General features: G+C 35.1%; 2 protein-coding genes across 5 annotated transcripts; one reads left to right on the forward strand and one right to left on the reverse strand.

Annotated features, from left to right (window-relative positions):
• Positions 1-7,210: 7,210 nt before the first annotated feature.
• Positions 7,211-19,989, reverse strand: LOC110684185 (rab3 GTPase-activating protein catalytic subunit-like). Of its 4 annotated transcripts, none has more exons than XM_021860596.1 (22): positions 19,512-19,989; positions 19,361-19,404; positions 19,180-19,243; positions 18,853-18,967; positions 18,631-18,698; positions 18,424-18,521; positions 18,029-18,200; positions 17,719-17,929; positions 17,197-17,323; positions 16,632-16,750; positions 16,417-16,506; positions 14,211-14,339; positions 13,887-14,020; positions 13,677-13,766; positions 13,539-13,594; positions 11,280-11,439; positions 11,051-11,122; positions 9,926-9,965; positions 9,003-9,268; positions 8,542-8,719; positions 8,254-8,465; positions 7,211-7,765 (listed from the first exon to the last, which is right to left on the reverse strand). In XM_021860596.1, exons 1-22 carry the CDS (start codon positions 19,554-19,556, stop codon positions 7,469-7,471), a joined length of 2,787 nt encoding a protein of 928 aa, XP_021716288.1. In that variant the 5' UTR covers positions 19,557-19,989; the 3' UTR covers positions 7,211-7,468. The 4 variants fall into 4 exon arrangements, with proteins under 4 accessions (XP_021716288.1, XP_021716287.1, XP_021716286.1 ...); XM_021860595.1 differs by having other exon boundaries at positions 16,641-16,750; positions 17,719-17,944; positions 19,512-19,988; XM_021860594.1 differs by having other exon boundaries at positions 17,719-17,944; positions 19,512-19,988.
• Positions 19,990-21,065: 1,076 nt separating this feature from the next.
• On the forward strand, positions 21,066-25,083 carry LOC110684188 (mitogen-activated protein kinase kinase kinase-like). The gene is made up of 3 exons (XM_021860602.1): positions 21,066-22,054; positions 22,167-23,247; positions 24,599-25,083. The coding sequence occupies exons 1-3, from the start codon at positions 21,681-21,683 to the stop codon at positions 24,899-24,901; spliced, it is 1,758 nt and encodes a 585-aa protein (XP_021716294.1). The 5' UTR covers positions 21,066-21,680; the 3' UTR covers positions 24,902-25,083.
• Positions 25,084-26,489: the final 1,406 nt, after the last annotated feature.

Raw genomic sequence — 26,489 nt, forward strand, 5'->3', positions numbered from 1 at the left:
TTTACAACTTGCACCGATTTCATTAACTCAAGCCTACCACGAACATTTATGATAGCAAATAATGATCATATGTGGGTCCAAACGACATTATATGACCACAAGATGTATTCCCTAGAATTTCAAGACTTTTATACATCGGGCTCCGAATACTCCAAAATTTCTCAAAAAACGTGATATTAGCCTTCAATTTTTGAATTTTTTTTACTTTTTTCGCCCAGAAATAAAAATTGTCGAAAAGTTTACCATGGTCCCTATAAACCTTCGGCAATCCAATTGGGTAGGTGGAACCAACCAATTTGCCTTTAAACGGCTAATTTACCAATTTACAACTTGTACCGATTTCATTAATAATTCAATCCTACCATGAACATTTATGAGAACATATAATGATTATATATAGTTCCAAACAGCATAATATGACCCCGAGATGTATCCGCTAAAATCTCGAGTCTTTTCGTCAACGGGCCCCGAAACCTCCAAAATTTCTCAAAATTTCTCAAACGGCATAATATGACTTCAATTTTGGAATTTTTTCGACTTTTTTTCCGCTCGAAAATAAAAATTGACAAAATATTTACCGTGGTCTCCAATACCCTCCGAGAGTCCAATTGGGTGGGTGTAACCATCCAATTTGCATTTAAACGTCAAGTTTACCGGTTTACAACTTGCACCGATTTCATTAACTCAAGCCTACCACGAACATTTATGACAACAAATAATGATCATATATGGTTCCAAACGGCATTATATGATCCCTAGATATATCCCCTAGAATTTCAAGACTTTTCGACACTGGGCCCCCAAAACCTCTAAAATTTCTGAAAAAGTGTGGATATTAAACTTCAATTTTGAATTTTTTTGACTTTTTTTCGCCCCGAAATAAAAATTTCCGAAATGTTTACCTTGGTCCCTAATACCCTCTGGGAGTCTAATTGGGTGGTTGGAACCATCCAATTTGCCTTTAAACGACCAATTTATCGAATTACAACTTACACCGATTTCATTAACTCAAGCCTACCAAAAAATTTATGACAACATATAATGATCATATATGGTTCCAAACGGAATTATATGACCCCGAAATGAATCCTATAAAATCTCCGAGTCTTTTCGTCAACATGTCCCTAAATCTCCAAAATTTCTCAAAAAGCGTGGATATTAGACTTCAATTTTGGAATTTTTTGACTTTTTTTCGCTCAGAAATAAAAATTGGTAAAATGTTTACCATGATCCCTAATGTCATGCCCTCCGAGAGTCCAATTGGGGGGTGGACCATCCAATTTGCCTTTAAACGACCAATTTACCGGTTTACAACTTGCAACGATTTTATTAACTCAAGCTTACCACAAACATTTATGACAACAAATAATGATCATGTATGGTTCCAAACGTCATTATATGACCCCGAGATATATTCCCTAAAATCTCAAGGCTTTTCGACATCGTGCTCTGAAACCTCCAAAATTTCTTAAAAAGCGTGGATATAAGCTTCAATTTTGGAAATTTTTGTCTTTCTTTTGGCCAGATATTAAAAATTGCCGAAATTTTTACCATGGTCCCTAATACCCTCCGGGAGTCCAATTGGGTGGGTTAAACTATCCAATTTGCCTTTAAACGACCAATTTACTGGTTTAAAACTTGCACCGATTTCATTAAATCAAGCCTACCACGAACATTTATGCCAACATATAATGATCATAAATGCCTCCAAACGACATTATATGACCCTGAGATGTATCCCCTACAATTTCAAGGCTTTTCGATACCGTGTCCCGGATCCTCCAAAATTTCTCAAAAAGCATGGATAATAGACTTCAATTTTGGAATTTTTTGTTTTTTTCGCTCGGAAATAAAAATTGACAAAATGTTTACCATGGTCCCTAATACCATCTGGGAGTCCCATTGGGTGGGTGGAACCATCCAATTTGTCTTTAAACGTCCAATTTACCGGTTTACAACTTATACCGATTTTATTAACCTAAGCCTACCACGAACAATTATGACAACAAATAATGATCATATATGGTTCCAAACAGCATTATATGACCTCGAGATGTATCCCCTAGAATTTCAAGACTTTTTGACACCGGGCCCCGAAACCTATAAAATTTCTAAAAAGCATGGATATTAGTCTTCAATTTTGGAATTTTTGACTTTTTTTCGTCCGGAAATAAAAATTGCTGAAATGTTACCATGGTCCGTAATATTCTCCGGAAGTCTCATTGGGTTGGTGGAACCATCTAATTTGCCTTTAAACGACCAATTTACCGGCTTACAACTTGCACGGATTTTAATTAACTCAAGCATACTACGAACATTTATGACAACATATAATGATCATATATGGTTCCAAACGACATTATATGACCCCAAAATGTATCCTCTAAAATATCAAGACTTTTCTACACTGTGCCCCTAATCCTCAAAATATTTTCAAAAAACGTGGATATTAGCTTTCAATTTTGGAATTTTTTAACTTTTTTTCGCCCGGAAATAAAAATTGCTAAAATGTTTACCATGGTCCCTAATACATTCCGGGTGTCCAATTGGGTGTGCGGAACCATCCAATTCGCTGTTAAACGACCAATTTACCGGTTTACAACTTGCACCGATTTCATTAATTCAAGTCTACCACAAACATTTATGACAACAACTAATGATCATATATGGTTCCAAACGATATTATGTGACCCCGTGATGTATCCCATAGAATTTCAAGACTTTTTGACACTGGGCCCCGAAACCTCCAAAATTTCTCAAAACGCGTGGATATTAGCCTTTAATTTTGGAATTTTTTTACTTTTTTTTGCCAGAAAATAAAAATTGACGAAATGTTTGCCATGGTCTTTAATACCCTACGGGAGTCCAATTGAGCCATCCAATTTGCTGTTAAAAGGCCAATTTACCGGTTTACAACTTGCACCGATTTACCGGTTTACAACAGCCAATTTAATTAACTTGCACCGAACCCGACTTGAACCAAAATTGACCCTAACCTGTTTAACCCGTCAAAACCCGAATTAACCCGACTTGTTACTAACCTGACCTGAATTCAACCCGACCCGTTCCTAACTCGACCCAAATATAACCCAACCTGTTACAAACCCGACCCGAAATCAACCCGACTTGTTATTGACCTAACCCAGATTCAACCCAACCGAATTTTACCAGACTTATTACTTACCCGACCCAAAAATTCAACCCGATTTGTTACTAATTCGACTCGAAATTAACACGACTTGTTATTGACCCGACCAAAATTCAACCCAAATTGTTCCTGACCCGATTTCAAATCACCTTAAAATACCGTACTTGTATTAAGCTTAGTTGTGTCGCATTCAAACTTTATTTCTTTCACATTAAGTCATTAACTTAAACACCTAAAGTCCTAGACCCATGTATACGTTAGTAAAATACTTATCAATTAACAAAACTTGAAATTATAATTCAGGAATCTTTGTTGTTTGATATGATTCCGGTTTCGTAAAGCTTAGTTTTTCTTATACTACGCCTATCACCATCATTAGTTATCAGCTTTTCTTTCTATCCTCCACTATAGTCCTTTTGACGCTGAATCAACTTCTTATTAACTTATTGTCATTTTTACTTGATTTGGTATCTCTTGCCCAAATTTTGAATGGTTATAGTAATTTCCCTCTTTCAAACGAATTTTCTATCGACACTTAGTTTGAGAAATAGAGCCCTCAACCAGATTTCATGACAAGTGTCTTTTTGTTGTTGTTTAATTTAACTATAGTAAGAAAAGTTACGTTTTATTTTGTACTTTATTACTACGTGAAAAATACAAAATAAGACGAATAAACATCATAAATATAGCTATATAATCAAATTTTATGATGATATTATTGTTTAATCTACTACTTTTACTATACATATACGTAGTACTTTTTTTTTTAGGAAACTAGCTTTTACTATATATATGAGTTTTCAAATATCTCCCCAAATTTTTTTAATGAAGATTAGATATCTTTATTGCCGCTACTAATTATTATTATTATTATTATTATTATTATTTTATTTTAATTTATTTATTATTATTATTATTATTATTATTATTATATCTCAAAAATAGACAAAGTCATAAAACCTACAAAAAAATTAGTGGGAAGCCGAGATACAATCTGGCCCCCCACTCCTCTAGCTATCGCAAATCCTATCCTAGTGAAGATATGAGATGCAGCACGTGCCCCAATGTCCTGAATCTTCGAGAACTTCTGGAATCGTTTAAGCAATGCAATAGCCTCATTTTTTAACTCCCCAAGAGAAGAGAAAGAGAAAGGAAGGAAGCCATATCCAATTGCTCGACAACTGGATTCGTACTTGACCCGCTTTCGATTGGCCGCATCAGTCACTACTCGTCCAGGAACAAAGTCAAATAGCCCAGACTGTGTCAAAGGAGAAGACCCTGTCAAGTCAACGCAAACATCGCGACCATGATCCCAGGAATAAAGTAACACATATGCAGGTCTGAGGACCTCGTCGTTCCCTCGAGCAGATGTGTTACTTTATCCAATTTATTTAATAAGGAATTGGATAAAACTATTTTCTTATGCTCTTTCATGGCTCACTGATTTTTACGTTAAATAAATTTAATAAATGAACTATTTTAAAATTTTCTTAAACTATGTGTGTAACCCAACGTTTCATTATTGTTTTAATTATATTGAAACGGAGGGAGAAATACAATCGTTCAACTAACAACTAATTGCCAACAATATATAATTATAATACGAAGTACTTTGTATCAATTAAAATTAGTGCACTAATACTCAATAGCGTTTTTTCTTTTTCTTTTTATAATTATTTTTTTTTTTGAAAAAAACCCTAATTTGATCCTATAATGTCACTAGGGACCACCATTTTTTGTTTTCTCATTTCTATGGGGGCCTATGTATGAATCAAAAGGTAGCCAATAGCCTATTTATATATCTACCAAGTAAGACTAGTAATCAAGTGAAAAATTGTTAATCTATACAATTAGTGCATGGTATGGTCGTAGGATATATCATTCAATTCGTAGAATAATTATAAAGTTAAACGACAATTTCTTTTGTTTTTTTATAATATTTATATGTATATTGTGTACGTATAAAGAACGAGCATCCAATGCTTCTTATCAGATTGCAAATTTTAGCTTCTTAAACCCCAAAATCAAGACAAAAATGTGTGTCCATTTCATCCTCACGATTATTTAATGTTGAGTATAATTGATGATAACTAAATTCATTATATAAATTATCTATATATTATTAAATATTAAATCAAGCTCCACCTTGTGTCCTTGTCTAGCTAACCCGCTCACTATTAATTAATAACGTTAATAATTCATCGTCAAGTAATTGCATCAAACATGCATGGAGTAAAAGAATATGCATTATCAAGCAAATGCACCACGGACTTGATTGAGCTCTACTGGTTAATACATTTCACAACCCTTCTTATTGTACGGAGTATATATGAAGTATTATCACTCATACTTATATGCCAATACTATACGTACATACGACTATTTTTTATCTAATAATCTTCAATTCAAATTATTATTGAATTTGTATTTCTTATTTATACTCAATTATTTGTCACCAAAACACATATTATTTATTATCACATATTATTATTTATTTTTCTCCTTCCCTCCAATTCCCTATCATCCTTGAGATGATCTACAATTCTAAATAATTGCACTATCTAATTAATTACCCAATTAGGGTACTGTATTTAATTTGTGGATAAACCTATAGTACGTATTATATTGGCCATGCATACATCTGATTGATGTCATTGATCTTCTAGGTGATTTTTTATACTAGTAATTATTTTGTGATGTGATATTTGGTATCTTTAATTTATTCTTTTGGCAAGTGCTTACAATGAGGATCTAATTCATTTTTGAATGACTACTTATAAGGTGATTGCAAGCAAAGGTTGTTGAAGAATCAAGAATATCATGAAAAAAAGACAATGAGGTGGTTGAGGAGCTGAAGGTGCAAACACAATATATACCATATACTATGCCTTTTATTTGATCACAAAGTAATAAGCACTTACTTGAATGAGTATTATTCTCTTGTGCTATATATATTGTTATAATTAATAAGCTTGCTTTCATATTATTGCTAATAAATTGATTGGTGTACTTTATTTATTTATTTTTTATGTAAAAAGGTTATAGCAGAGGATTAGGAATTAAGTTAATTAAGGCGTCTATTAATTCTTTATGTTACCCTTTTTATTTTTTATTTTTTTAAGGTATATTTAGACCATTTTGATATTGTCAACATTTGTTTTTTTTTTTTTAGGCAAATGATGATATTATTAACTTATGAATGCATATGATAATCAACTTATTTTTAAGTAAATAATAAAATAATATATGAATGAATTTTCGATTATGAATAATATAAAAAGATAAATCTTTTACGAAGAAGCAAGAGTGATGGAGCCATGATAAGGGAAATTTGTCAATGTTCACCAATCGTCTAGTAGCTAGAATTTAATGTTGCATGATGGTAGATATGAACTCTTAATTATACCCTACTACTTGACGTCAATAGATAGGATACTTTCTTGTCGCTTTATTCACTTTCAAGTCTTGTCATTTGAGTCATCCTACCCAAATGAATTAATACACTTGATTCAGTGTTCAAACAATGCAAAATTCAGTGACTATGGATCTATTAGCTTTGCAAAATTATTACTTCGTATCATACACTCGAGATCACAATGTGCATCCTTTATCCTAACTAATGCTCCGTATTGCAAAGAACTTATTTCGAGAATGCTATCAAAAGCTTGGATGGAAGAAGCAGAGGACAAGTTCAAAGCTGCTAACAGGAATAGGCAAATAGCTGTAATGAGTATTGACTATTAGGTAAACTGTTATTATTGTTGGCTTTTGCAATGTATGAAAATCTATCTACTTGAAGAAAGTTGCTACTGACAATAGTGATTTTGTATATGTACGTAACTACTTCAAGCGTCCGCAATTTATTAAGAGCAACGCAATTTATTAGACAAAATGTTACTGATAACTCGTTCCATGTATCAGCGCCACAGTTATCACTGAATTCAACACATTACTTCGACTTTTCGAGACCGGAGCAGAGCTTGTGAGGGGCTAGCTGGTACAATGCATATCTATCTCATATGATGTACGAAGTATGTAACTAGATAGAAATTCCAATGCAAGTAAAACTTTAAGCGGGCATTCTCATTAGTCATTATATATATAGTTCTCTACAATGTATCATGCATCATCAAAGTTGATCGATAGTTTCAGAGCTAATTTTACCACTCTTAACGGTATATAATTAAATATGCATTCTTTTGTTCGAATAGCTACATAACTAGGTTCTCAATCGTTCATGGAAGCACATATAAATTAAGGGAGTGCTATGACTGCTAACATAAGTTGCACAACTGTTCTACAGAATACTTACAGAAAGAATTAATCACATGAAACAACTGAGAGAGAAACACCTAAATCATTTGAGGTTCCTTCAATGTACATACGATAAGTTTCGACATCTTGTTGAGGACCTAGAGGATTATGGGTTGCATAATGGTGGTCACTAATATCATCACACATTTTAAAGATAATTTCTCTAAGCACGGGTTCATGGCCGTTAAGAAGATTCCCCATGCTTAGCACTTTTCTCCATGACTGGTTTGAGGTAGGTGGTATAAAAAGATCTGCTATGGCATTTCTTTCATCAATCCATACTTGCTGTCTTTGGTCAAACTCCTGAAGAGATGTACAGCAATGTTAGATCACATTTATTGTGTTTCTCATAAGTCATAACCACAGTAATCAGTAAGAAAAAATACCACAGATTTCACAACCCTTCTGCTAGAAGATCAACTGAAGTAATATGATGCCATGCAACTAATTTGAGTAATTTTTCTTAAATGATTCTAATCAACAACCATTTCTATCTCTTTTAGATGCAATATATGACAAAATTTGATCAAGAAAAATGTATATTATATTGGGATATAATGTATATATCATGGACAAGGGCATGGAACATTTCGCCTAAAAACTATATTCACTAGTTACTACCATATCATCAAGACCTTGTAGCAGACATCATATATACCGAATGGATATCAGCTAAAATAAAAGCCTGAATTCAGATTTAAAAGTGACTGTGTACAAGGCATGAATACAAGTTACTGCTAGTCTGCTACACCCAAGTTTCAGATTATATGCAAGCTCTTGTCAAAATTTACCTTGTGAAAGTCGACTTCCACTTCACTTTTACCCATTCTGGGAAGGTAAAAGTTATAGTAATCACTAAATATCGCATTGAAAAGCCGTGGTGTAAGAATAAACTTTCGATAAAGGGAAACTGCCAGAACTGTCAATCTCTCTACATGTTCAAATATGACGCACAACCTTTTAAGATCTTCAAAAATGTCACTGTCCTGAGATAATTGATTTGCTGCATGCCAAGAAATTAAGGAATTATTTCCAATTCTGAAAACACAAGGAAGAAAAATAAAATATTTCAGAAGTACCTTGCAGAGGCCTAAGCATAGATGCCATGGTGAGGTAAAATTGATTGAGTTTGCTCTTCATCTGATTCAAGTCACCAAAGCTTGCCTGGTTTAAGGTGTCAGCTGATGCTCTGAATGCTGTACAAACCATCTGCTCAAGCAGTTGATGTGGTCGTAATGTCTCCAAGTAATGAAGAATCTACCAATGTCACCAATTTTGTTCAATATCAGGTTAAATATCTAGAAAGGGTCCCGTCAAAAAAAAAAAAAAATCTAGAAAGGGTAAAAGAATTACAAGTACAATTTAAACATAATTCTGAAACCAATAACGCGATGGCAACAAAATAACTGCACCAGGGCTCTGTATACATTTCTATCTCTAAATTGAAATTCTTATGCATCATACATACAAAAGAATTTTTATAGACCGGAAAGTAACTTCAAATAATATAAAACAGAAGAATATAATAAATGTATATTACCTTTTCTCCCTCTCGATTAGGGTCCAAAAGTGGTTTCTGCTCATAAGCTGCCAAAGCAGGTGCATCATTCCAAAGTTTCCGCCAAAAATTCCCATGATCAGACATTCTTTTTGAAAGTCTTCCCTTCGGAGGCCAATCACTACTCAATCGAGTTCCTGATATTTTGTTTCCCTCAATGTCATCATTTATCCAATCTCCTGGTGAATGCCATCGAATAAAGTCCTCAAACACAGCATCTGGATTTGCTGCTTTAAAAGCTGACATGTCTGCTTAATAGAGATAAATAACAGTTATCATAGTAGGATATGATGCAGATGACTTGCAACTTTTACAAAAATACATGAGCCAATTTATTCTAGCTAGACTAGGAAATATGATTAGTGAACACTTCAGCAATGTACTAGTTGAGGAAGATGCTGCATACTTTGGAATAGCAGAAAGTTAAGACAAATAGATCATTAAAATTTCAGCATTGCACCATATTATCATGGAGTTTGAAAAATGAGAAAGTATAGCTAGGTATCCTTGCTTCTCAATTATTTCCTTGAATATTCCAACAACGGAGCTATTTAGGGGTACTGCAGACTTGTAATTGATGTTGCAGACAGGGGATCAATAAAATATCTGCACTCTGCACCATATTCTGTCATGAAATACTCTCCATATGATCCCATCTCTAATAATTCAAAATATAGCAGAAAATGAGTTCTTTGTGTGGTCATATTTACTACATACAATGTGAGACCCAAATCATGCAACATCTATCCTTACATCAATAGGAGGATGACTGACTATGGAATGTGTAAACCAAGGAGTCTCAGTTGTTAATAATTGTTTGCTTGTTTGTTTGTGTGCGTGAGTGTGTGCAATTAGTGTAATAGTGAAAGAATTCCAAAGGAAAAATAAGTTATAAAGATCATTACCAGATGATAAGATCTCTTTCTCTAACTGGGCAGAAAAGCTCTGCAATAAAATCACATAATCTTTGATGAGTTCATGATGATTAATTTTGTTCACTATATAAAAACTTCTATAAAGCATCTTATATTTGAGAGAAAGGGTTCTCTCTGAGGAAATACAGATTGATTTACATGCTACTATCAATAACATCAGCAATCATTTAAATATATCATTTGCAGCTCATATTCATAACCAAAGCTTTGCTGTGTTGTAGGCGTATAGCACATCAGCTTAATTGTAAGGAGATTGTAATGGAAGCTTCAACAGTTATCCAAATGGAAAAAAACATTCATCATTTTTGAAAGAATGAAGGGAAGGGGATAATATAGTACATCAACATATGGTTTCAGAAGATCAATTTACAAGGAAAGAGGGAACCTCCCCCCCCCCCCCCCCCCCAACACACACACACACCTTTGAGACTAAAGTCACTAAACAAAGGTACAAAATATTGTCCAATTCCCCCCCCCCCCCAACACACACACACCTTTGAGACTAAAGTCACTAAACAAAGGTACAAAATATTGTCCAATTGGTCCAAAGAAGAAATCTGGTGAATCTACTAGTGTTTTCTTAACCAGAGTATAAGAAACATCTTTAGCAATGGTAGAGAGAAGACAAAATACACCTACTCCTTCCCAAAAGCACACACACACACCAAGCTCATGACTGAAGTCCCTGTACAAATGAAAGGTGAGGTCTTGACTCTTTAAGTTACAGTAGTGTCAAGGTAGGTCAGGATGGTCTCTTCCATTAACTAGAGCTTCAACAGTCCACATTAAAGCTCGAAAACCATTACCCAGTCCATTCCGTTGAATATTTTTCACTTTAAACTACTCCAAACATACAATAAAAATCATTCTCATTTGCATATTACAATGAAAAATCATTCTCATTTGCATATTGCTATGAAAAATCATTCTCATTCGCATTTTCAAATGACCAATGTGGGGCCAGTTGATTACAAGCCTATAGAAAATAACTGAATGTCAATATTATGAAAATTACAGCTGCTACTACTGAAATCATTGAATACCAGAATGGTTTAATGTATGTGATTGTATGTTGAAAAAAATAGTATTACTTACAAATGAATCACCGAATGCTGCAACAGCATTCAGCCTTTCATCATGAATGTCTTCTGTCATTGGTGGTGCATCCTATCACCAATTCATAACAGGATTTAGAGTATATATTACAGACTATATATAATAACCATGACGAAAACAAACATCTGCAAAAATATACGTAGTATACTCAATATTGTACATAAGAAGTAAAGAAACGCAGTACAAGCACATAGACAAGTCAGAAAACCTGAGTAAATGGAGCATGCATTTTTTGGCATGAACTCAACAGCGTCATTGATCCTGCAACACCAGCTGAGCCTCGCCTAATGCGATCAGATGCCACATCAAGGGCATTTAGGTCATTCACTGCTTCTTGAGTGTCATTCAAATCATCCTGTCTCTTCCTTCTGCATTTCTTCACAACAGTTATTTATCAAGTAACCAATATGTTTTCAGTTTAAACATTTAAAACAAGATTCTTTAAATAAGTCAAAAGTCTCAAAACTAAATATTACAGGTTCCAAACCAATAATGATTAGGACAAAACACCTGGCTGAGAAACAACTTATCAAACTATAAGATCCCAGGATGTCACCAATTCTAATGAATATAATAATGGGAAGACCTTCTGAGTTTTGAAAGCCCATAAACAGCAATGTCACTGCTTTGCAGATTTTAATCTACATCATGCATAATGTTTGACATCAAGTCATTTAACACACATTCAGTGAAATAAACTCACTAGCTGCCACACGCTTCTCATGCACATCCTCACGCATGGCCTAACAAGTCCTCCTTACAAACCAGAAGCGCCAAAAAGAAAAAACTAAAGTGCCACATCATGCACAACTCTCTCTCTGTCCTTTTGCACGAAGATACTGAAGCCCTAGATAACTTCCATCAAAGACCACCTATTTCCATCAACAATAGTCATTATAATTCTAACCAGTGTCATCTAACCACCTAACTGCAAGGTCTGCAACCTTCCTATAGCCCCTAATCAGCAGTGTCAACTGTTAAAACTCCAATCTCCAGGTTACTCGGTAGAGAAATAACTCTTACCCCCTCTGCTTCCAACTACAACCAGAAATTCCAACCATGGATCACATGTTTGCCAAACTTGAACAAAACTAAAGGCGTCACACCCCTCCCTAAAAACACTACCAATTATTGCCCATTCTAACCAGTTTTGGGCCTTTGGCTTTAACTCATCCAATAACTCTCTCAAATCAGTTCCTCTCAACACCCTAAAAAATTAAGAATTAAACACCATTTTCTTGCTCACTTTGGCATCGTACCTAGCCATCAAATTTTCACATGATCCCTTTTTTTATGATTTCAACAAACCGACACATCAAAGTTCCTTTGATATACAATATCTAGAGAGCCTATGGACCCCATATCACAGGCAGAGAGAGAGGACTTAACCTCTCAAATATTTTTTAAAGGATTTGAGAAAGAGGTTGAATTCCCAAATTCAATTGATATTAAAAGGAGTTACACTCTAAAGTCTAAACTAAGTATATATCAAATGAAACTTTACTCCCAAAAACCTGGTCGAAGAGGTAGCAAAAAGGTTCCCATTGAACTAATTTGAATATAAAAGTATATTCATAATGAGGGAGGATTATGTAATAGACTAATCTTGGGAGGGGTAATTTGGGAAGTCTAATATTATTAGGTTAGAGTCTTTAGCTTTAGTATTAATAGATATAGGAGGGAAAGTAGAAGGTAGGCAGAATTTTGGAGTGATTCCTTTGGAGAATTGTGAACTTAAGTCACTGTTAGGAGAGTTGTGACCTCAAGCCACTAAAATGAGCTTTGTAGGCTAAACCTACTACCTTTTGTAAGAAATCATTAATCTGTTAACCAAATTTCCAAGCTTTCTTCCTTAAATTTCCTCTTAATCAGTAAAGTATACAAGTCAGATTCGCTGGTCTATAACACCTGGTATCAGAAATAATCTTGGGACTAGCCAATCTGACTTTAGAGGTAGTAACCTTTTAATTAAACTGTTTCCAATGAAGATCATAGAACAAATTCTCGCTCTACACGAATGGGTTCATTGAGGATGCAGATTTAAAGATTCAAGACTTAAGGAATTGAGTATATAGTTATCCAAGCAAAATATAAGCTCATTAGAGTAAACAAGATTAATTCAACTCAATTAATATCTAGCTGGAATCATTTTCCTACTATGATTTACTTCGTATAATGCATCATGTTGAAAATTTTTGAAATAACTATGAGTTTCTAATTCCCGTAACTGGGAGTATTGCAACAACCCCCAAACTTAGATTACTTCTGCTAAAAAATAAAATATTTAACATTAAAGAAAATGGATAGAATAAATAGAGAGTTACAGGATCGTAGCAATTCATTCCAAACTCCAGGATTAAATTTGAGCACAAGTGATTCCGAAATGATACAGAAATAGCTTATTTAAAAAAGAAACAATTCATGCCGAGAACATCCAAATAGCAATTTCATATATTTTCTTGCTAACCTGTGAGTTTTCTTATCCATATTTCTAGTGAGATCTGGCTTGGAAGGCAAATCCTCCTACAGTTTCATTGACAGTGTGTTATCAAACAAAGAACATTGACAGGGTAGCTCAAGAGGTGCAAAGAGACAACATAACCACCTCAATGTAGCTAGGCACACTATCTTTGTCTTCTGTAGCATCAAAGAACTCTGCATTTGCTTCACGCTTCTTTTCAATACACATCACAAGCTGGGTGATAAGAATTACATGCATAGTATACATTAACATATCAAAAATAGAAAAGAAAAAACAAAGTGCACAAAAGAGCTTCTTACAAAATCCAAAATTTTTGATCTTGGTAAAGCTTACCATCTGCAATTTCTGATGAATCAAGCAAGAGGAAAGATCAATGGTGTCATTGACAGGTATTCTCGGCAATGGTTGCGATTCTTCCCAGCACCAACGAACTTCTCGAACAAACTCAATCCAGAGCATGGCTATAGCTAAACAGACATGAGGAAAAAGAAAAAGTTTAGGAGAAAAGAAGGAATTGAAAACCAAGGGTATGTAATCACTTTTACCCTTTCTCTTCTTTTGCTTTTATTTTCCTTTATCTTTTTTTATATGAATGTTAAACAAGAGACACAATAAAGTGTTTGATATTTAATCACCAGATTCCCAGTTTGGAATTACCACGTATATTGCAGTTACCAAGCCACAGAGAATTTAAGCAAAACTGTGCAAATAATGACTCTGCTGGTGCCCCTTTAATTGCTCGAGAGCTTTTGTTCTCGCCTTTAGAAAGATCTAAAGCATCAACTCCTGCAAGAGTTTTTAAAAATTTAGCAATGAACAGAATTAAATTACCTTGTAGATTGTCAAGAATGTCAACTATCAGAAAAAAATGACCCAAGATCACCGCCTAACAAGTCTAAACCAAGGCTTTAGCAATCAAGATTGTATTAAGCCACACCAAGTTTTATCAGCTTCACATGCTAAGTTTGGGGTCAGCTACAAGAGTTTCCGCCCCTTAAGATAAAGCCAATTGACATACCAACTACCTAATCAATCCTATTCCTGTTTTATGTAGCACCATCTTAAGAATAAGTTAAGATTGCTGATAGACGAGTGATACACGCTACGTCACTACCTCTGGGTTTGTTCGTTAATTATTGGAGAATGGCTACAAATTAGGCTAGTGGAGTTTGGAGGGGTGAAGGAAAAGAAATTGGTCTGGAGAAACGTAGTGTTGGTGGACCTTGTGGCTGAAGAGAAATTGTATTTTTGAGGGTGTGGCTGTTTCCTGTGGCTTAAGAACTCCCTTTAACCAAAGTGTAAGAAAAAGTGAGAACAAAACTACCTATCTTTGTAACACAATACAAACAATAGAAAAAAGCCATCATACACTGACACACACACACACGCACGCACCGAAGCACGCACACGCACGCACACACACACAAAGAGGAAGAAGAAGAAAGAAAGATAAAAGAATCTAGGAATCCTTATAGAATATAGACTACAGGTAAGCCACATCTCCCGATATTGAAAAATGGATGTTCTCTTGCTGAAGAACCTTTCCAAAACCTAACATTAGCATCATTAACCATCAAAAACTTCACCAAAAGAATGAACAATACCAAAACCTTTTGAAATAAACTTCTGTGCCCAGTACCTGCTACAGCTTTCCAGCAATTTTAATAACAAAAAATTTACTTTTTGAACAAAGAGTGCTGAGAAGTCAAACTCCAATAAAAACCTCCACTAAAACTTTCCCACTTACTGACTTACCACATGTTCTTGGACAAAAGCATTCTCCTCCCTTAATTCTTGACCAACAAACCAAATTCCATGTTACAAATTGACCCAAGCTTGTTGATGGTTAAAAAAGAGGGACCCACAATCTTACAATCTTTGATACTCATATAATAACACCTTCTCCCATCAACCACCAACCAAATAGCCCACTTAATCCTTCATTTCTTAAGATCACTCCTGTCAATACCCAAACATCACAAAAGAATTTGACATTCCTATTCTTCAAACTTCCCAATAACATACTTCGGCTTCCTTGTAAACCTAAAACTGCTCTCCTAACCCACAACATCAACCTCATCAGTCATCCCACCACTTTAAGCTCCTTACCCTAAAATTTTGATAAGAAGTCCACATATATATAAACCTTAACTCAATAGAAGATAGCCCTGCATAATGATTAAGAATGTGTCTAAAGCTAAAAATTTCAGAAAAATCAACTTCTATACTCCCCACAGAACAAAGATATATATCATACCTAGAAATAGCACTTCAATGTCCCCAACCAACCTACAAACCATAATGAGCTAAAAACCTTCATCAAATTCTTTAAGACGTCCAACTACCCCAATCATTATACACATAAAATGATAACAGGCACAAACTCCTAAGATCCCTGTGACTTATTCGATACTTCCTAGACTAAACCCTCAAGGACACTCTAGCACCAGCAAATTCACCAGCAGGATCCAGTTGATTAACAAACAGTAAGGAAGGCTTGCAATTCTCGCTTGTTTCTTTCCTCCCCTAATGGAGCAGCAGGATAGGTTCTTTTAAAATTTCGCCTGCCACTTAATCATAATATCAACCTACCTGACTATTATATTTTCTTTACATTCTCAATAAAGTTTTGTTCCTTCAACTTTTAATCTCAAGTAATGGGCAGCATGTCAAAGATTACATACACCACATTATATGTTTGCTTTATAGTAATTTCACCAAATAATATCAATGAGAAATCGAAAGTATGACAAAAAAAAAAAACGTGAAAGCTGTGCAGCAGCCCAACAAACATTAGCTCCAAAAGACTGTTCGGATAGACTTGGAAAGAGAGTTAAGAGAACAGAAGAATGAAGATGAGCACCCTCATGAAACAGCTCTTTGAGTACACGAGCAACAACAGTTGGTGGAGGAATGGATGCTGAGGACCTCAGTTTTTCTGCACGGGAATCCACTGCCAGAATCCCAAAAAAAAAAAAAAAAAAAAAAATCAATGCAATCATACAACCACCAGTACTGTGCCTATAGCTACTAAAAAGTAGTTGCAGCAAATAGGGAAGACAAGACATACACTGAAACCTTTCAAACCTGTCACAAAATCTTCCAAAAATTGAGCCTCAAATGACATCTCTAAGGCAACAACCAAGAGAGATAGTTGTGAAGCAAATCCAACTGTTTTGACTTTCTGACCATCATTTCTGAGTGCATGAAGAAAACCATGATGTTGTTACATGATAAACGAATAACAGGAGGCAAAAGAAACGTTTACAGAAATATATTGTGTCAAAACTGACAGGATTGACTCAATTTTAGGAGGTATCATCCTCCTATGTGTCTAGAATTCCTTACAGTTTAATGGGAAACAGCAACAGGGCCATTTCATAGTCAGATATCTCATATGCTCACATAACTACACATTTAAATCACCAAGCCTCCATCCAGAATTACTAGGAGTAAATATAAGAGATTGAACACCTCCCACCCCACCCCCTGGGGATTTCAAAAGGGTGAACAGAAAGATGGGAAACAATCATGATTCAAACATGCAGAAGCCATAAGTTAGCATGACAAGGCATCACCACTTATATCAGAACAACTATAAAATCAAAAGCAAAAAGAAGTAATCCTTTAATATAATACTTACGTAATATCCAAAATAATTGGAAGTAAATGCCACATTTTAGCTTCATGAGGTGAAGAATTTTCGATTTCAGCCATCTCAAGGGAGCTCTCAACGGTCCTATCTGACCATATTGTCACCAAATCAAATCCTGCATTAATTCAAGTTCATCAAGACAACTGCCAGTTATAACGCATAGCCTTGGAAGTCAAATCTGTTCAATATTTAAAATACAGATCTTGGAACTATCAGCTACTTTAATTTGTCACCATTTGATAAAAATCATCCTATCACACTCATATTCAAACCTTTGATCAAATCATTGTATACAACAAAACACGCATACATCAAAGCTTGAAAGTCTGAGACCTCTCAAACCCATCAATCAGATATCAAATAATTCACTGACAAGATTAGGAGTACTCATAAACATAGGGAGCCCACAAGGCTTTCTAATTTCTCTGACCAATCCACAGTAGCATGGTAACGTTCCTTATTTTGCTGAGTAACACAGTAAAATTCAGACGGATAAAAATAATGAAGTACCTTTTACTGGATCTTCAGCTGAGTACCATTCACTCCAAGGGCAATCATCATCCCATTGTGATCTTTGAACCAGTTCACCCTTGGCACCAGCACTAGATTTTGCGTTTTCGGCTTCAGCTTCACGCATATAATCATCATCATCATCATCATCACACGGAAGGGTTCTGTAGGTGAGCTTCATTGTAAACTGAACTTTGTACATAGTGAAGTCCTGTGTTGAGAAGGCCTTGCATACAGAAAATGTTAGTAAAAATCTTGATATTAGGTTTTAAATGTTGCATGCATTAATGCGTATAAGGTGAAAACTCACAAATTTGGACACAAACAGCTCATATAACCCTTCCAAATGCATGAGCTTCACAGGAACCTGGCTCTTGATGCAGTCTGATTCAAACCTTCTAGTGAAAACAGTTCCCATATTTTGAATACCAATATGTGCTTTTCGAGAAGGGTCATGAACAGGGACAAAGGCTGGCCATAGACTGAGTTATGAAGTACAGAGACTTATAGATCAATAGAAGGTAAAAAAAAAAATAACATACAAGAATTATCTCGTACTATTCGTAAATAAGATAAGCAGAAGAGGCACCGGTAATGAAACACAATTACAAGATAACTGATTTCAAAGTGAGTCAATTAAGAATTTGAACTTAATATGCAGTCAAGTAAAATTAAGCATATATTTATGACAAGCTCAACTCATACCTGCAACAGTTCGACATAGCAATTGCAACTGCACTTAGAAGCTTGCTGGCCTCAGGGGAATTCAATACAACACCGCTAGCACTTTGTGGTGCAATTATCTGTTAAAAAAAACCTCACACAAATGTTAAATAAATAAATAATAAAAATAAAAAAGAATTTATCTGTTTAAAAATACTAGTCTTCCAACGTTCCAAGTGCAAATCTTACCAAAAACTCAGTTACTCCAAACGCTAGCTGCAAATGGTGCCATGTAGGGTCCCAGTTTGTGACTTTGCCTATTCAAAGCAAGAGAGCTTGACGGATAAACTAAGTAAGTGGAACTAAGGAACAATCATAAACTATATATACAATGAAATTAATTCACCAGTATAGTGGAACTAAGGAACAATCATAAACTATATATACAATGAAATTAATTCACCAGTATACCTTTACGCTTCTCTTTAAAGTAATACTCCATACAGTAGCTTTTCTTATCATATTTCAGCTCACAATTGGTCTTATACAGTTCATTAGAATTTCCTACAAGCACAGCACCTTTCTCCTGTGAGATCGAACAGCCAGCGATTCAGATAGAGTATACAACAAACATAACAAGGTTACGAAAATCGAGCACTAAGACCTCATTCAAGAACAATTAAAATGTGACTAGTAAGCAATATTGAAAAAACACATTGCTTCAACTATGATAATCAATCATTGTCATATATGTCAACAATCCTAAAAGATTCTTTATCATCTCAAATACAAGCATACCAACAAGTTCTTAGGGCCATCAGCCATCCAACGCCGACACACGGCTTCGATTTCTGAAATAAACCTGATAAAGAGAGTTCAAAATTATCACATAATTATACATTGTTCATCAAATTTCAATATACAAAATACAGGACAAAATCATCACAATAGGATCAGACAACATTATAGAAACACATACCTTTCCCAAGAAGAAGCAAGCGTAAAATCATCAAAACGCTCTAACTTTATATACCACATGAAAATACAAATAACAAAAATTAGGTTTAATCAGCGTAATTCCTCTTCAAAATTAAACATGATCAACTAAAAAAAATGCAAAAATTGTATACCTCGTTTACTTCAGCTTCATCTTCATCGCTACTGCAATTCATCATGATTGTAACCTAATTCAATCAATTTCGTGTCAAATGAGGCGCCAAAAATGCTCTGATTTTGAATTAATTAATGAAATTCCTAATTTGTGACGCTTCAAATTCTGTCAAAGGACGAATGTTACAGAAAGAAGAGTGAAAATTGCAGCAGAAGATCTTGGGAATCAACAATGGAGGTCGAGATTGATTGCAGATGAAGGTGGTGGTTGCTTTCAGGAAAAGCAAGCGAGAAATAAGGGTTTAAGATAAATTCGATCAATTTCGGACTAATTGGGTTCGATTGATGGCGTACAGGCTTTAATGGTGAATTGGTGATCTAATCTTACATGAGTTCTAATCTTACATGAGTTCCAACACAGGGCAATGAACGAGATTTTAGACCGTTTCGTTGCTGTTAAATGTAAATACAAGTTACAAGAGTTAAGCTTTGCCTTAAAAAAAAAAAAAAAAAAAAAAAGTTTTAAAAAATAAAGGAATATGTATAAGAAGCTAATACCAATTTCAGTTTGATTTTGTCATGAATTTTCAACTTAATTCTATTTTAAGAAATATATTAGGTGCTTTATATATAGCCATAAACATATATCACAACCCTTTCTTTTAACCATCATCAATTTTTTTTATTTTTTTTTTAAATTAATGATATACTTCGTATCAATTTTTTTTTTCATCATTTTGTACCATGACTCACATGAGGGTTTTCTCCTTCTAAAAAATGACTCGTATTTAATGTACTTTTTTACCAATCTTTACGCAAATAGAAATTTTTTTGACTTAACCGTTTGAGTTTAATTTATTTGAAATTTTGGTTGTTCAAACTTACCTTCTATTTTTCAAACTCGAGCTTGAATATAGCATAATTTGATAATAGAATTTTAAATTTTATTTAAAATACCATATTCGTTTATAGGGCATTAGTATGCCTACTCCCCATTTTCGAGAGGTGATCAATGGGCAGGTTGGGCTGGCAGGGATGGAAAAATCAACTACCTTGGTCGGGTCAGGCCAAGCTTCAGGCCCAAAAAAAATCTTCCCAAACCCAATATCGGGTTGAGTTGTCCATGATCATATGATCATGTCTATCATTTTATCTAACCTCAAAGTGACAAACTATCTAACCTCAAAGTGAGAAAATGAAATTGACAAAACATATTAGTCAAAGTGTCTGAGTGATAAAAATGAGCCACACATTTTGTTACTCGTGTATGAAATAAAATATCTTATCCAGGTATATTAATTTCATGTCTTACAACTTTACTACATACCAAGTAAAGCTTTAGTTTGTTAAGCAAGCACATATCTAATTGGCTAGTTATGTGTGATACACACCTAGCCACATGAAAATTCATGCACACAATATACATTTTAGAGCACCATCTCTCATGTCTTTAGAGTTAGACCCTCCTTAATTGATTTTTGTTTACTCAATTTAGCAACACATGTATCTAATCATACGTTTGACACCAAAGATAACATTGAGTCTAATGCAATATCCTTATGGCTAGCTAATGTTTATTTATATATTTATTGAGGCAAGCTAATGTTTTGTTAAATTCAACACATTACTCAATACTCATCTATTCAATTATTAATTTTCATTTCAATCCAATCCAATCAATTTCAAGATAAAAATTTTGAATCGAACATAACCCGTCCCACATCTACAATCTACAAGTTCCTCGTGAATGTCATGATGCTAAACACAAACAAAACAAAGCACATACTGTAACAATTAACAATAACAATTAACAAAGGTACCATGGACCCCATCAGCATCCCATGAATATAATCGCCAACTTCGCCATCAATAAATCCATAACTTCATCACATTATTTATCAATACTCCGTATCATCAGGACCATCATCCCTTTCCTCATCTCCTTAATTAATGCTCCAAATACAAATACTTCATTAATTTTTTATTCAAATAAAAAAAAAAAAAAAAAGTCACACTCTTTCTTCTCACTCTCTCTCTCTCCCCTTCCCTTGCTCCTCTTCCTACTGTCTGAAGATTTGCAGCTCAATTAAAAAAAAAAAAAAAAACGAACTTCAAAATAACTTCAGGAAAAGAGTACCTGAACTTCTCTCGGAAACTCCGGCGACGTTTTCCGGCGAGAGGAGAGAGAAATGGCGGCGGCGTTGGAGTGCTGGTCAAGTAGAACGAGCACAGAAGAGGACACCGTTGAGCAAGTGTTAATGCGGTCCAATGACAGATCGGAGGGCTCTCCAGAAGCTTCTACGGCGGCGAAAGACCCTTCTTCTTCGGCGATGCAAAAGCGATTTCAACGACTCAGTCGAAACGTTTCTGAAGCGATCGCCTCGTTGAAGAACTCACTGAATCTTGACTCGGCACGTGACCCTCCTCCTTCCAAAATCGACGGTCACCGTAAGATTGTTTGGGGCAGTGTTGTTCGTAGTCTTACTCAGCTTTACCCGGGCAGCCAACTGCCCGAAAAACTCGTTTCTAATATTCGCAAGCATTATGATTCAATGCCATTGAGGTAAATACTAAATAGCTTGTGTTTGTTGCTAAATTTGATTTCAATTTTTGTTGTTGTTTTGTTTTTGAGAAATTATAGGAAGTTTTTAATTTTAATGGGGTGATTAAAACAGTTATGCACAAGCTGGGTTTGATATGAAAGATGTGTTTGTTCATATTCGATTGATTGAGCAAGCATGTAGTGAGGATCAACCTGCTGTAATAATTCAAGAAATTTCTGAGAATGAAGTTCAGGGTGTTGTTTATAAGATTACATTTGCTTGTAATTCATCGATCTCGTGGCCGGCGGTGTCAGGAGCGTTAGAGAATGGTTCAATGTGTTGTAAGAAGATACAGATCTTTGAGAGGAAGAGTTCTACTTTAGGAATACTTCATGTTTTAGTGCAGAGTGGGCAGGAAAAGAGTTTTAAGGGTCGAATTGAGAATGCGTTGAAGGCGGCTTCTAAGAAGCCGAAAATTAGTAATAGGAAGCTCCCATTTGGGCTTTGTGGGTGTCAGGAGGAGAATGGTAGAGGGAGGGATTTTGGGGAGATAGAGGAGGAGTTTGGGGATCATAGTTATAGGAATAGTGTTGAGTGTTCGAGTGAGAGTATTGAGCTTTCGATGCCTTTGTCGACTTCTTCCATTGTGGTATCGGTTGATGAATGGCAGACTGTGAGGGCAGGTGGGGATGAGATTGGGAAATGGTTGTTGAATATGGAGAGTGTTGAGTTTGGTGATCAGGTCGGAACGAGCTCTTTTAAGGGGTTTTATAAGGGTAAGAAGGTTGCTATTGAAAAACTAAAAGGATGTGATAAGGGGAATGCGTATGACTTTGAGCTCCGGAAAAATTTATTAGAGCTTATGACTTGTGGGCATAAGAATGTTGTGCCGTTTTATGGTGTATGTGTAGACGAGAATCATGGGCTTTGTGTTGTTACTAGATTAATGGAAGGGGGATCAGTTCATGACTTGATGTTGAAGCACAAGAAGCTTCAAAACAAGGAAATAATGAGGATTGCTGTTGATGTTGCAGAAGGTTTAAAGTTTATGAATGATCACGGTGTTGCATACCGGGACCTGAATTCCCAAAGAATCTTATTGGACCGCCAGGGCAGTGCTTATTTAGGGGACGTGGGAATAGTCACTGCATGCAAGAGCATTGGTGAGGCCATGGAATATGAGACTGATGGTTACCGGTGGCTTGCTCCTGAGGTATTTTCTCATTGCCAGCATATGTTATGGACTTTATGTCATCTAGCCTTGTTAACAAATGTGTGTTATTTCAATTTATTTTTAATAGATAAGCTGTTAATTTGTCCCTGCTATTGCTACTTAGCCAAGATCATAAATACCTTGTGGCGTTTACTGTACTACAATTGATAAGTTGGTGTCATATTCCTGCCGAAACCCACCATTTCCCGTGACCACAACTATTATTGGTTTCTCTTTGTAGTAATTAAGAATATGTATTTGTGGATTTTGTTCTAAAGTGTTATAAGGAAAGATAACATGTCCTTTTGTTTTTTATTGACTTTTATGATTTGTGAATTTCGGTTCATCATAACTTTATGCTTTTGCACATAGTAAATGATTAAATCAATAAAAGTTCCAGGTGAAATTTTTTTCCCTCAATTCCTTTTTGAAATTAGAACCTCAGCCACTTAATTTTGTTTATGATGATTCTGGGCAACGTGTGCTGATTATATTTACTGATTTGTTGAAGCCTTTGGTAATTATGCATTCGATAATCAATATACCTCAATCCATGGTAATAAATGAAAAACTGAGTGTGTTTTTTTATCAAATACTTTGGTTATTCCTCCTTCAGTAATTATGCATTCGGATAAATAATCTGCTAGCCACTCAGCCACCGGGATAATAAGTGTTTTTTTTTGTTTTTTTTTTGTTGCTTTCCTAGTAAAGATTATACCCTATAAGATCAACTATGAGCTTCCGTTACCCAAACTTTTTCTAAAGTTCTTTGAAATTTCTTGTTCATTTACTGTATATCTAATTAAGGCTCTCAAGTCTCAACATATTGAGTCATTGTAAGTAGCATCTGTCTTTTTTTTTTTTGTTAAAGGATGGCTTTATGTCTTTTCAAATATCATCACTTTTATGAGCATGCAGAACATGTCTTTATAATTGTTCTGCGTTATAGTGCTTTTAATGCTTGTTAACCTTTATCTGCCTTGGTAAAACACAATTTTCCTAGTGTAATTATGCAGTAGCACCACATTTTTCTATTTTGATGGTTATTGTCCTTATTGTTGAGAAAGAGCTTATTCCCCTTTTCTAGTAAAATTATGATAAACTACTTAGGTTGGTTGTTTTTTTTAATAGTGAGAAGAGAGAAAGAGGGGGGGGGGGGGGGGGGGGTACAATGACTAATTGACTACTGAATCTATTTTCCACCAGTTTTGCTGTTCTTTTCCAGTTTGGTTTGGTTGATTATTATTCCAGTTAAACGAAATTTTTATGCTTATTTGGGCATCACTTGACTTTGTTGAACTTTGTGATAGTCTATGACTCTGATTTTGTTGTTCATGTGTTTTTTATTAAGATCATTGCAGCTGATCCTGAAAGCGTTAGTGAGACATGGATGAGTAACGTATACAGTTTTGGAATGATAATTTGGGAAATGGTGACTGGTGAGGCTGCCTACTCTGCATACTCACCTGTCCAGGCAGCTGTTGGAATTGCTGCTTGTGGCCTTAGACCTGAAATTCCTAAAGAATGCCCTCAAGTCTTGAAATCTCTCATGATGAAGTGCTGGAACAATTCCCCTTCAAAGCGACCTCAATTTTCTGAAATACTCTCTATACTACTGCGGCCTAACAACATTGGTACCATAAACAACAGGTGAAAGTACAATCTACCATGATAATTTGGTTTCTATATCTATTTTGCAAAATTTCATGTAAAAATGTGCCTGTTTGTGTAGTTACATCCCCTCATGGATGTAATGCAAGTTTGTATTCCTCAATGGTGAATGAAAGTTATAGTTTTGTTCTGGCCACTCCACTTTATAACAGTCTGCTCTCAGTGTAAAAAGGACATAGTTTTCTTGTGGATAGCATCATCATCGCTCATGTTACACGTATAATTTGGACATGATGCTGAGATATCACATCATTTTTTCGTTTGTGCCCGCCGTTTTTTAAGGTTGCTGATTCCGTTTTTCTCATATAAGATATACTCCGTATAAGAGTATAGAAAGAGGGAAAAAAAAAAAAAGGAATTGTGTACCTTGATGACCCTGCATGTTGGATGATCAATGTGACATTTGGCTTTGATTCCCTTTTATGCTTGTTTTGTGGCAAACGCAAGGGTCCCTAAAGAGTTTAATTGTTTAATTAAAGTATTCTTTCATTAATTCTTTGGCTGATAGGGACCTTTTCGCCTTTTTGACCACCCCACTCTCTCTTGAGGTAAACCAGGAAAGGTGGGTTGTTGAAGTTCCCTTGTCTTTGCACCATTTTTTGAATCCCACTATCACGACATGTTTGTTGCAGAATGTTTGTTATTACCATATCTTGTTCAGTAGACCTTATAGTTTTCTACATTATGAGTTCAGCAAATATATACTGCAAAATGAATCTTACCGGACTTTTTCCAGGCTTGTTATTTTACAGGCCGCATTTGGCTGTTTAACTTAACCTACTGTGTTGCTGTATGCCTGATTGCCTGTATGTACCTCCTTGAGGTCCTTGAGCAGTTGAACTTTCCCTTGTACTACCACTCTACTGATTAGCTAGAGTTGGCGGTTTGGTGCGCATGACTGCAACCTTGCGTTACAGGCTTGAATGCAGATTACCACCCTCTTTCGCATACTAATTTCAGCATAGATAGACAATTGTAGCTTAAATTTATTAATTTTAACTGCTGATTTCAGACTAATAGTGGCACAAACCCAAATATCGGTTTGTGTCATGTGATACAATGATAGTAATCATTGTATTGACTTTTTCTATTTACTAAGAGAAAAAATGTATCATCCAAGTTGAAGAACACATGGAAGATTGTAGCTCAACGATGTATGTGTCAATTATGTCTGCGATTAATTTGCTGCTTAATCTACATTGTCACGTTCTAGTTTGTATATAATTTTCCGTTATTATGGTTTTATAATAGACCATTAAAAGTTGCTAAACACTCCCATGTGAGTTTACCAACAAACATGTTTCATTTCACGTTTAAGTTCTCGGATCCTCTCGTCTATTAATTAACTATGGAAATTTAACAACCTTTTTTCCTGGTCCATTTAAATTGCATAATGCTTTTATCAACTTATTTAACCCAGCTTGACCCATTTTGTCGATCCAGTGTGGTGGCCTATCGTATATCTTGTATAAGCCATGATAGGATGTATTTTTTGGAAGCCTTGAAGGATCATCATGATTAATAAGAGTATAAAAGACGTTTTTCATGGACGATGCTTTCGTAATATTATC

The sequence above is a fragment of the Chenopodium quinoa genome, unplaced genomic scaffold (assembly GCF_001683475.1).
Source record: "Chenopodium quinoa cultivar QQ74 unplaced genomic scaffold, ASM168347v1, whole genome shotgun sequence".
In the NCBI taxonomy this organism is placed as follows: Eukaryota; Viridiplantae; Streptophyta; class Magnoliopsida; order Caryophyllales; family Amaranthaceae; genus Chenopodium; species Chenopodium quinoa.